This window comes from Monodon monoceros, unplaced genomic scaffold, assembly GCF_005190385.1.
Source record: "Monodon monoceros isolate NGI ecotype Baffin Bay Population unplaced genomic scaffold, NGI_Narwhal_1 Super_Scaffold_14, whole genome shotgun sequence".
NCBI lineage: Eukaryota > Metazoa > Chordata > Mammalia > Artiodactyla > Monodontidae > Monodon > Monodon monoceros.
Window position 1 is genome coordinate 25,308,052 of NW_021703770.1, and position 12,807 is coordinate 25,320,858.

Sequence of the window (12,807 nt, forward strand, 5' to 3'; positions counted from 1 at the left end):
CCTCTCACTTCACCCTTTCTTTCCTCTAGCTGAGCTTCCTTTTTCGTCTTTGTGAAAGAAGCATAGTGACCCTCTGGCCACCTCCAACGTTCACATGGGGAAGGGGTGAAGAAAGTTTGGAGTTCATAGGCCTGGGTGCCCCCTACCCAACCGAAAGAGGCAGTAGAACAGAATAGCTAAGTGTGAGGGCTCTGGAGCCAGGCTACCTTGGTTTGAATGCCAGCTCCACCATCTACAGGCTGTGTGGCCCTGAGCAAGTTGCTCAACTTCTCTATGCCTCAGTTTTCTCACCTGGAAAATAGGGCCACAGTCATACCCACCTGGTAGGGTTTATTGTTAGGGTTAAATTAGTTAATTCAGGTAAAGTGTGAGGTCATTGCTTGAAACATCAGCAGGTGTTCGCCATTGGTGCTGTTTGGACTGGGGGAGAGAAGGTCTGTGAGGGAAATGGGAGCCACTGTTCACGTTTGGCGGGACAGCTAGTCAGCCTCAGGATTCTCTGCTGCCGTCAGTGGCTTCATTTATTCATTCAATACGTATTTATTGAGCATCTACTGTGAGGCAGTTTCTAGAGATATGGCAGTCAACAAAACTTATGAAAAACTATTTTCATTCTAGTAGAGAAAGAAGGATAATAAATGCATATAAATTATATATTTTTAAATACAGGGAAAGGATATGGAGGGTAATAGGATGTTTGGTATATTCTAGATAGGCTGGTTCCTGGAGACTCTGTGATGAGGTGAGCTCTGGGCAGGGACCTGAACAAAGCGATGGAGTGAGCCACACGACACAGGGGTGACTGTCACTGACTGTCCTGGGCCGCAGCGTCCAAATGTGTAAAAAGGAGATTGGGCCACATGATTTTTAAGGTTCCTTGCTGAAGAAAAGCTGTTTAGTTTCTAAAAGCTTGCATTTCCAGGACTGAGCAAGCAAATGCTTCCCACTTCTCTTAGGTGAGCAGAAGATATGGCTGATACTTATAAAGGGACCTGAGATCCCCAGTGCAGAGTTTTATTGTTAAAGCTGAAGCCAAACAAACTTGTAACTAAAGAGTGAAGTCTACAGTGAAGAAGCACAGTTGTTCTTCAGAATCGATAAATACCATTTATTTTGGAAATAAAGTGCCTCTGGGATCACAGGATGTAACTATAAACATTCTCTGTACAAATCAGACGTGGCTTGCTCTGAGAATAAGCCATTTATCTCACCCATTCAAGAAATTAGCACATACCCATTGGTACAAGGCATCAAAGAACAGAGAGGCAAAAGAAAAAAGAAACGGCCTGAAGAGCAAGCAAATTTTGTTAAGCATTTCAAAGGAATTTGTGTTTGTGGTTAAATTCCAAGGTAATGTCAGTTATACTGAGTGACTTAGAGAAAATATTCTAGTCTGGAATCCATGAATTCTCTCAGTGATGAAAAATTGATGTGTTAAACATAAAGTTGTTAAATATAATTATGTGCAAATCACATATATGCTTAATAGGGAAATGAAGGACAGAGGTAGTTGGAAGGAATGCTTTTGACAGGCAATTTTAAAAACAAAACTTAAAAGATTTACAAACCATCTCTTCTTAGAGAAGGCCAACTCTGCTGATATTTCTGAGGAGTTCTCTTTCTTAAACTAGAATCCTAGGGCTTCCCTGGTGGCGCAGTGGTTAAAATCTGCCTGCCAATGCAGGGGACGCGGGTTCGAGCCCTGGTCCAGGAAGATCCCACATGCCGCGGAGCAACTAAGCCTGTGCGCCACAACTACTGAGCCTGCGCTCTAGAGTCCGCGTGCCACAACTACTGAAACCTGCACACCTAGAGCCCGTGCTCTGCAACAAGAGAAGCCACCGCAATGAGAGACCCGTGCACTACGAAGAGTAGCCCCCGCTCGCCGCAACTAGAGAAAGCCCATGCACAGCAACGAAGACCCAATGCAGCGAAAAATAATTAATTTAAAAACAACAACAACAAAGCTAAAACGATTAATCAGAGGCAGAGAAGTAAGAAGAAGAAAAAAAAAAAAGCTCGGGATTTGGAGTCAGATGGACCTGGGCTTGAGTTCAGCATCCATTGCTTATTAGGTGCAAGACCCAGGGCCCCGAGCCTCAGTTTCCTGTTCTGGAAAATGGGGTAATAATGGCATCAACCTCACTGATTTAAATGAACTGATAGATATGAATGCTTAACACGGTGCCCAGAACTCAGGAAAAGAGCCATTACATGCTTATTTTAGTCAATAGTGATAAAAATAATACTAATGGGCAAGATGCTGCCGCTGTTGCTGCTGATGGTGGTGGTGGTGGTGAATATGATCGTATTAGTTTGCTCAGGCTGTTATAACAAAATACCGTAGACTGCGGGGGGTGGGTTAAACAACAGAAATGTACTTTCTCACAATTCTGGAAGCTAGAGGTCCAAGATCAAGGTGTCAGCAGGACTGGCTTCTGTGGAGGCCTTGCTCCTTGGCTTGTAGATGGCTGTGTTGTCCCTGTTTCCTCACCTAGTCTTTTCTCTGTGCCTGTCTGTGTCCAAATTTCCTCTTCATATAAGGGCACTAGTCAAATTGGGATTAGGGCCCATCCTAAGGGCCTCATTTTAGCATAAATACCTTTTTTAAAGCCCCGTTTCCAAATACAGTCACATTCTTAGGTACTGGGGGTTAGGGCTTCCACCTGCAAATTTGGGGAGGACACCATTCAGCCCATAATAGTGCTGGTGAGCATGGTGCTGGTGATGGTGGCGGTGACGGTGACGGTGAGGGTGAGGATGTTACCTGAAGGAAAGGGCAATGCCTGGAGAATAGAGAGTCATCTGGGCGCCTTCTGAGGATCCCTTCTTCACTTCTCCCTTTCTCTCTCCAGTTTTGCAGGAAGATTTGCAGGAAGGGGGCGGGGTACCAGAATTCTATCTCCTCTCTGTGGGCTGCATTCTTTTTGTCCATCAGACCAAGGGATTCGGGGAGAGCTAGGAAGGTAGCGTCAGATTTGCCTGTGCACAGCCTTGACAAACATGGAATCCTGTCTTCCCCATTGCAAATGTTTTTTATTATCATCCACAATGAGTTTGTACCCACATATGTTAGCATTTGAACTAAACTAAATGTAAGGAACAGAACTGATAATTTAAAGCATGTAGTTTCTTTTTTTAAAGTTAGCTATTACAAACAGCCTAATAACTCATTTCCTGAAATATATTTCAAGACTCAATTATACCTTATTAATGTTTGATAGTTTGAAGAGTTTTCGCTCTTTTCTGTATAGCAGATGAGTTCTTACAGAATCCTCATCTCATTTAATTTGTATGTCACTAATCGTGCATCTTAGTGCATGCATCAAACTAAAGAAGTCGGTGGTAAATTCTTCAGGTAATAACCACATACCTAGCCAGTACCTAATATACCTGTTTACAAGACCCAAACAATACATTCCATTTGTATAAAGCTGGAGACATTTCTGTAGAGTTGAGACCTGGATTTAAATCCCAGGGGAGCTGTGAGTTCTTGAACCAGTTTTTTTTTTCCCCTGAGCCTGTTATTTCACATAACTGAGTACTGCCTGTACTTCACATAATATAAAAGGGAAATGATCACTGTACTAGTCTTATTGCCATAAGCCTTATTGCCATCATGGTCAAAATTAAGTGAAACAGTGTTCATAGAGCACCTGCAACAAGGCTTGGGTCACAGAAGGTTCTCAGCAAAGGTTAACTCAGAATAGAATTCCCCAGGTCCACATGAGGGATAGCTCCTTACTCTTTCTCCTAACTTGCAATGGTTGACTCTCCATCTTTCTCATAGCCACATTAAGAAACAGTCAGGCCAACAGAAGTGAAGCATAGAGAGGCACATCCAAGCCAGAGTACATATTATTTTCTGCCCCACACCCACCAAAGAACTGCTGAAGTTGGTTTGTCACAAAGCCACCAGCCCATCTGTTCCATATAAAATGTCCTCTTCTCACAAAAAAGGAGGCAGAGTCCATGTGGATGATTTCAAAAGGAAAGAACTTTTTAAGTTTAGAATTTGGTGATGTTTCATTTATATGTGATTTACTGGGTTGACTGCTAGTTCAAATTGTATTCGATTTTAAATAAGTAATTGTGATTTTGGAGCCAAGTAGACCCACACACACACTCATACTCACATTCACTCATGTTTCTCAGTGAGATGTGTCCGTTGGATACAGTTCTAATCAAAATTGCAAAGAGGGATTGACAAAAATAAGTCCTGCTATATGAAAAGTATCTTGTTCCCTTTGGTTTCCTTGTAATGTCAGCAAGATATATTCCTGACATAGACGTGCTACCCTATTTAAAGTAATTTCAACATTCTCTAGATGCTTCCTTACACTCCGGGGTATCAAATTTAATGGAACTAGATTAACAGGGAAGTTCAAACAGTTTATCCAGAAACAGTACCCTGCAGTTGAATTGCCCTTAACAGCTTGTCCAATGTACTCAACATCCATTCTTTGATTTATTTGCACATCAACTTTGTGAAAGTTATCATATATCCCCAATATTAAGTGGCTTACTTGCCTAAGTTCCTAGTAAGTGGCAGTGCCAGGACTTCAACCCAGTTTATTCCCTTAGCAGTCATTTAGGAAGAACCTAGCATGTGCCAGCAGGTAGTGGGGATGTAAAAGCACAGGCTGTGTTTCTGCCCTCAGGATGCCCTAGTCTAGTGGAAAAGACAGACAGACATGCTGTGGTGATGCACTGTGATAATTTCCACGGTGAAGCCTGCACAGGGTGTTGGAAAGCACCGGCGAACAGCACCTACACTGGCCGAGGGAGTGAGGGGTCCAGAGAAGGCTGCTTGGAGTAGGTTCCCGTCAGTCTTGAAGTAGGAGGTACCCAGAGGCTCAGGGTAGGAGCAGAAGAACAATTCTAGGCAGAGAGAATAATAAAAAGATGATGGAGAGCGTGGACCATCAGGAAACTGTACATCGTCTGGAATGCAGGGGGAGGAACAGCAGAGGGTGCGTTGGATGGGGTGGTGGGGCCAGACCTTGTGAGCTGTATTAAGGGGTCTGGCCTTTATTCTGGAGGCTGCGGGGAATCACTGAATGGCTTTGAGGAGGCCAGCGATACTCAAATTCCATATTGGAAAAGCCACTCTCACCACAGGGACGGCCTCCTTGCTGGAGGGGCAAGACAAGAGGCAGGGGCTAACATTTTAAGCAGTTAAATGATAAAGGTTGTGCTATGTCATTGGGGATGGAAAGAAAAAGAATAAAATAGGTGGTTAAAATTATAGACGATACATTTATGTGGGTTATATTTATCCTGTTTTTTCCTTCTTCTTTACGGGCAAACCCCTTCTCCCCCATCCTCCAAATGAAGCACCCTAATTTTCTTACCCAACGTGAGCCAAACCTGAATATTTTTACACAGAAACAGGTATACTGGAACAAAAGCCACATCTTCAAAATGGCCTCTGGAACGAAACGAAACCAAATCAGTATTTTACATGGTTTGTGTTCTTAGCAGGCAGCTGGGTTTAATCTATGGTCAGAAACTATTTGAAAGAATAGAAGAGGGAGAGGTTGCCTGTGCTGGTGACACAGGAGAGAAAATATCGGGCAGGTGGGAAGAAGGCGACTCATAAAGCCAAATTGCTCTAATAATTATGTTGCCCTTTTCAACCCTATAGATTGGATTTCCTCAGTGGTGACTAGCTTTTAAAAAGGAACAAAGCGTTCGCATTTGGGTATCTACAGCCCCAAGGATTCTAACATTCTTCATGCTTCTCTCCCAGTCGAGGTCCCCACGGGCGGAGCAATGGAGCTTCATCGTACAAGACTGGCAACAGCCCACCCTCCCCACGGGAGAAGGACCTTCTGTCCATGCTGTGCAGGAATCAGCTGAGTCCCGTTAACATCCATCCCACTTATGCGCCTTCTTCCCCCAGTAGCAGCAACTCCGGCTCCTACAAGGGAAGTGACTGCAGCCCCGTCATGAGGTGAGTGCCGTCTATCTCCCAATTCATGACTCTTGGTTTGTCCTACTTGGTAAGCATCTCTTTTAAAAAAAATTTTTTTTTAAATGTTACAACTCTTGATCCCCTGCCTTATTCTGTCATACAACACTTCTCTTTCCTTTCCCACACTCAGCTAATCCTTCAAGGGCTGCTGCAGAAAGGACACGAGCCACAGTTTCATTTCTAATAAGGTTCCACAGTCCCAGGAGTTCCTGGCTAGGCAGTAAAAATGGCACAGCGGCAGTAGGAGGGTCCTATGCATTTCCCTCCGAACAGAGAAGAGCTATTCGTGTGTTTGCTCATTCATTCAAACACCAGATGTTTATTGAGCACCACGTTGTGCCCAGTACTGTGTAAAGCAGTACTGGGCACAGTACTGCCCAGAGCAGTAACTCTTGGCCAGGCCTAAGAGGGGCCAAGATTCCAGCAAGGGAAGTTTTGTAGAGCACTGGGTGCCTCTCTTACAAAACCTATCTGGTGAGACTGGACTAGCCTTTTTCCCTGCAGAAGTAGGGAAGTTTCCACCAAGTCAGCACACTCACACCAGGGACTGATGTCAGAACAATCTGAATTCAACTAACAACAATCGGGACCTTTAGGCAAGTGGCACGTTGTGTGGAAGCGAGGTCACCTCGCTCCCTCCTGCCCTCCCACCTGCCCCTACTCACTGTCCTTTAACATAATAGCCTGTTACTCTGAACTGCCAGGCAGGCCCGTGGACAATTGTGCATTGTTTTATATGAGATCATCCCTAGGCCACAGAAAATCTCCCTCTCCCCTGTCCCCCCCCCCTCCACAAACACCCCGCCCCCAATCTTCCCAGTTTGAACAGTCCTAAGATTGGCAGGTGGATTATTGTCCCCCTTTTGAAGTGAGGTCACACGCTGCTGGGGTTTAAGGTCCCAGCAAACGGCTGCCATTTCTTCTCAACCTGTTAGCTGTGCCTTAACTTTTCTTTTTATAGAAAAAGTAACATGTCGCTACTTCGATTGTTTCAGACGATCTGGAAGGTACATGTCCTGTGGTGAAAATCATGGTGTCAAACCCCCAAGTCCAGAGCAGTACTTGACTCCTCTGCAGCAGAAAGAGGTTACAGTGAGACACCTGAAGACCAGGCTCAAGGAGTCTGAGCGCCGACTGCATGAGAGGTGAATCCACGTTCCTCGCACGCTGTGGCTTAGGACATTTTCTTTTTCCATAAAATGAAATATGAACCGACACAAGAAAAGAAGACAAATGACTTCATTTAATTTTTGTCACATTTCTTAAATCAGTCTCTCAAAAGAGCTATTTTATAATCCTGCTGTTTCAGGGGTCCAGGGAACCCTCCTGGGTTGGAAGGGATCCTCTGCTTTTTCTGGGTGTGTCCAGCTTTTTTTTTTTTTTTTGCGGTACGCGGGCCTCTCACTGTTGTGGCCTCTTCCGTTGCGGAGCACAGGCTCCGGACGCGCAGGCTCAGTGGCCATGGCTCACGGGCCCAGCCGCTCCGCGGCATGTGGGACCTTCCCGGACCGGGGCACGAACCCGTGTCCCCTGCATCGGCAGGCGGACTCTCAACCACTGCGCCACCAGGGAAGCCCTGGAAGTCTTTGGTTTATGATTTGAGGAATCTATGGGAGGGTTTGAATAATCATGGGAGGGAGGTATGGGAAGGCAGTGAAACTGGAGAAGAGTCAAGCCTAAACTTAAAGAAGCAATACTTACAGCATCTCTTCAAATATGTCAGGATCCTGACTACCTGGTCTTCATAAATACTGAGAATATGAGGACATATATTTATACGGACTATGAAGAAATTATATGTAAGGAAGAATTTTTTGACAAATATCTGGAAATAGGGTCCTGTGAAGGATCTAAAAAAAAAATAGATTCCCTTCAGTGTAGGATGGATCCAGTGTCATCTTGCCTGAGAGGAGATAGAATGATCAACATTTCACAAAGTCCTTGCAACATGTAGCTTTTTATGATTTAAATAAATTTTTAAGAAATTATCATTGGTATATGATCAGAACTGTTTTGCACTGCTAAAGCTTATCAGTCTGCCTTCTGCCTTTGATAGGTAATTAAAAGTGATATGGACTTTCCTTCCACAAGTTGTTTTGTGGACATAGGAAAGAGTAGACTATGGAGATAAAAGCAAGCTAAGAGACACTAATGTGTTCCAATAAAACAATTTCCAATATTAAATACAGGACTACCTCAGAGATGTTGCAGGTTCAGTTCCAGACCACTGCAATAAAGCAAATATTGCAATAAAGTGAGTCATATGAATTTTTTCACTTCTCATCACATATAAAAGTTATTTCACTACACTAGAGTCTACTAAGGGTGCAGTAGCATTATATCTAAAAACAGTGCACAAACCTTAATTTTAAAATACCTTAATTGCTAAAAAATGCTAACCAGCGTCTGACAAAGCAGGGTTGCCACAAACCTTCAATTTGTTAAAAAAAAAGACACTATCTGTGAAGCACGATAAAGCAAAGTGCAGTCAAACGAGGTCGGTCTGTATCGAATAGAGGATAATGCCTGAAAAGAACTTAGTGAAATACCAGACATATGGCGGGCACTCAAAAAGAAAAAAAAAACAAACAATAATAGCATTTTTTATTCTGATTCTAGTTACTGTTATTATTTTAGCTGTTTTACAGTTAAGGGGGCAGTTCAGGGCTAATAAAATTTCAAAACTGATTTAACCTGTATGTTTCCGGTGGGAGAGCATGGGCTGGGCTGGGCGCCAGAATTGCTTGCTGCCTGCTTCACAGTTGGCCTTTTTCTGAGCAGGGCTTGTCTCCTCTGGCTCTAGGGAGAGTGAGATCGTGGAGCTGAAGTCCCAGCTGGCCCGAATGCGGGAGGACTGGATTGAGGAAGAGTGCCACCGGGTGGAGGCCCAGCTGGCCCTCAAGGAAGCCAGGAAGGAGATCCAACAGCTCAAACAGGTCATCGAAACAATGAGGAGCAGCTTGGCCGATAAGGACAAAGGCATTCAGAAGTATTTTGTGGACATAAACATTCAAAACAAGAAGCTGGAGTCTCTACTTCAGAGCATGGAGATGGCGCACAGTGGCTCTCTGAGGGACGAGCTGTGTCTCGACTTTCCGTGTGATTCCCCGGAGAAGGGCTTAGCCCTCAGCACGGCTTCTGGCCCGACGGCCGAGGCGCTGACCCCAGAGGAGCCGGGGGCCAACAGCGAGCTGCTGGGGGAACACAGCGCAGGCCACGGCACAGATGTGTTCGATGAGCTGGTGACAGCCGCCGTGGAGGCCGGTGACCTGGAGCTGCTTCGTGCCAGCCCTGGGGCAAAGGTCCTGGAGTTGGAGGGTCAGGAAGAGGGCCGCGCGGTGGCAGAGCAGGCCGTGCAGACCGACGTGGTGCCCTACAGCCCTGCCGTCTCCGAGCTCATCCGGCATGTGCTCAAGCTCCAGGACCCCTGTCCCTCCAGCTCCACGCCCCCTGAGGCTGAGTCCAGGGCCGACTCGATGGAAAGCTTCCTGGAGCCCATCTCTGCCATCGTGGTCGATTTAACTCCAAGGAATCCAAACTCCGCCATCCTTTTGTCTCCCGTGGAGACCCCGACCGCCGAGGTGGGTCCGGAGGCACGTGGGAACCGCCTCATGAGAGAGCTGGATTTTGCAGGCTCCGCGGAGGAAAGGCTGAACGGCCTGGTCCCGCTGTGCGGCGGGGGCGTCGTGGGGCGGTACTGGAGCAGCAGTTTCCTGGTGGATCTCCTGGCCGTGGCGGCCCCCGTGGTCCCCACCGTGCTGTGGGCGTTCAGTACTCAGAGGGGGGGAACGGATCCCATCTATAACATCGGGGCGTTGCTGCGGGGCTGCTGCATGGTGGCCCTGCACTCGCTCCGCCGCACCACCTGTCATATCAAACCCTAGACAGAAGGTGTCACTTCCGTGTGCCAGTCTGTCCCGTGTGGCCTGATGCTAGGTGGAGAAGCAGCGGGTCGACCTGTGGCGGTCTCTATTCTGTCGTTTTTGCTCCTCGGTATTTGATTTGCACTATATTTAGTTGAAGCCTGTTCACTGTTTAAAACGGGAGGTATCTTCGAAGGCATGGAGACCTGGTTCCAGTACATGTCCCACCAGTGTGATATAGAAAGCATGCTCAAGATCTTGCCGTGTCGTCTGAGGTACCCGTACTTACCCTAGTGGTGCAGGTAGAGAAAATGCAAAGTTTGCACTTTCAAGGCAGCTTCTATAAGGCTGGCATGTTATCTCCTTGCTTTGCTTTTTGCCGTTTTAAAATGTGTAATTGTTACAGCATTCCAGTGGTCTTGTGCATAGCAGGGGATTGTAACCAAAAAGAAAAATGTATTTGTGTAACTGGTTTGAAGAAGTCTTGATAGCTCTTTAGTGTCTTACTTGGGGTTGATAAGGTTTGAGTGTTTGCAGTTTTCTACTAGATGTAGCTCCAAAGTCTTAAATGGCTTGTCTGTTCTTAAACCTGTCAATTGATGAAACTATATGTAAGGTTTACATTGTATTAACTTATTTTTTGCTTATTATATATAGTGTTTTATTGAAAATCGTTTGTAACCACACACTTCAGCATGATGAAAATAAAGATTAGTGTTTCCATTTAAATAAATGTTCTATCCTCCTATAAAATAATTATCTCTGTGATTTTACTTTTACATATGGTAAGAAAGACTAAATGGATAGCAGATCCTTCCATCTTTAACAGTAGGGATCTGTAAAATGGAATTAAATGATAAAGAGGGAAAAATAATTATTAAAGAAAGGTGAGGACTTCCTACTCTGTCTTTTAAAAAGCATTGTTTCTGAAGACAAGTAGCTTTGTTTGTTTGCTCTGAAATTATCCATACACTTGTTAGTCCACATATTTATTCAGTAAGGATATACTGAGTATTTTCAGGAAAGTTGGGCTGATTTTGTTTTAAAGCATGCTGGGGGTTCAGAGAGGGAGAAAATGCTTCACCGTATGTGTCCTCCCCTTGGAATAATAGGGTGAGAGTGGGTGGCTGGGAAGGGATGAGACAGTATTAAATCTGCATTACTTTATTCCTCACACCGATCTTGTGATATGGGTATTACTCTACTTTACAGATAATGGAGCTGAGCCTTAAAGAGGTAGATTGCTCAGGATCTCATCTTTCATCTCTAGAAGCCAAGATTTCAAGGGTCTGCAAAGCAAATGACTTTTCCACTTTACACACAAGTGGAAGAGACTGGGGAATATCCTAAGTTTTCACCGAGAAACTCTTCTTCCACAGCACTTACCACCTTTAAACGTACTGTTCTGTTTCGTTCACAGAAAAATGTCAAGCACTTAGAACAGTAGGTGGCATATTGTAGGGGTTCTAAAAATAGCTGTTGAATGAATTCATCCAACAAATACTTACTGGGTGCTCACACGTTAGGCACTTCGCTAGGCCTGTCGTCAATAGCGAAGGAGACAGACAAGGCTTCTGCCTTCGGGGAACTCACATTCTGTCTGTGAAAGACACAGAACATGCCAACAAATGAACAAATTAATTCTGGATAGTGGTAAGTGCTTCCAAGGGAATGAGATGCTTTGACCAAGACTGATGGGGACAAAGGCCAGGAACACCTGTCTGAAGAAATACCATTAGTGCTAATGGATGATAAAGAGCAAGCTGTGGGAAGATATGGGGGGTAAAATTTTGCAGAAAGAACAGAGGCAAAGGCCCTGAGGCTGAAAAGGGCTTGACATGTTAGAGAGGCATCAAGGAGACCAGCGTAGCTAGAGCAGAGTGAGGGGCACGGGGGTGGTTGGAGAAGTGGAAGAGAAGCTAGTTCATATGGGGCCATGTAAACCATGGGAGGGTTGGTTTGAATTTATTCCCACTGCAATGAGAAATATTAACAGACTTTACACAGGACAATGATACAATCCGGGTTTTTTCCTTTTTTTTTTTTTTTTTTCTTTTTTTGACTCTGTGGCTGCTATGTGCAGGATGTATTGTACGGAGGCAGGAGTGGCAGCAGGAATACCACTGTAATAGTCCAGATGAGTGATGACAATTTGGAGGTAGAAGTGGATATGGAGATTAAGTTGAATAATTAAAGACAGATCTTGAAAATAGTACTGATGCAATTTGCTGATAGATGGGATGTGGGGAGGAGACGAGGTAGGGTTTAAGGAAGAGAGAAATTTAGGATCACTCAGGTTTTTGACTTGAGCATCTGGGTCAATAGTGGTGTCATTTACTGAGAATGGAAAAGTTCAAGAGAAGCTAGTTTGGGACAATAAATTTGAGAAGTCTGTTAAATATGTGGAAATGTCAAGTGAGTAATTGCATGTATGAATGTGAAAATCAAAGAAGTCATCAGGGCTAGGGTTATAAAACAGGGGTTCTTCAGCATTTACATACCGTTTAAAACCATGGGATGGATGAAATCATCCAGGGAGAGTGTAAAGAGGAAAAGAAGGCCAGGGACTGAGTCCAAGGGCACTTCTACATCTAGATAGAGGTAGAGGATGTAGAACCAACAAAACAGCCTGAGAGAGGCAGCCCAAAGGCAGGAGGAAAACTAGATAACTGCAATATTCTGAAAACCAAGAGCGGAGAATGGTCAACTGTGTTGAAATCCTATTAGGAAGTTGAGTAACATGAGAACAGATAGATGTCCACTGGCTTTGACAACAAAGTCTTAGTGACTGTCAAGATCATTTTCTTTGCAAAAATGGGGATGGAAGCCAGACTGGAGTGGGTTGGAGAGTGAATGGAAGAGAGAAAGCGGAAATCAATGTGTGCAGCTAATTTTTTTTGAAGTTTTACCGTGAATGGGGAGTAGGGCAGTGGGTAGCAGTTACAAGGGGATATGCGTTGCAAGGAT

General features: G+C 44.7%; 1 protein-coding gene across 3 annotated transcripts in view; it reads left to right on the forward strand.

Annotated features, from left to right (window-relative positions):
- Positions 1-10,597, forward strand: part of SYBU (syntabulin) — a 72,022-nt gene extending 61,425 nt beyond the window's left edge. For 2 of the 3 annotated variants that reach the window (XM_029222875.1, XM_029222877.1), the window contains 3 exons: positions 5,753-5,956; positions 6,973-7,122; positions 8,781-10,593. In XM_029222875.1, the coding sequence (XP_029078708.1) occupies positions 5,753-5,956; positions 6,973-7,122; positions 8,781-9,861 (1,435 nt within the window). In that variant the 3' untranslated portion in view covers positions 9,862-10,593. Of the gene's footprint in view, positions 1-5,752; positions 5,957-6,972; positions 7,123-8,780 lie in introns of all 3 variants that reach the window. The other variant, XM_029222876.1, reaches the window with a different exon arrangement.
- The last annotated feature ends 2,210 nt before the right edge of the window (positions 10,598-12,807 follow it).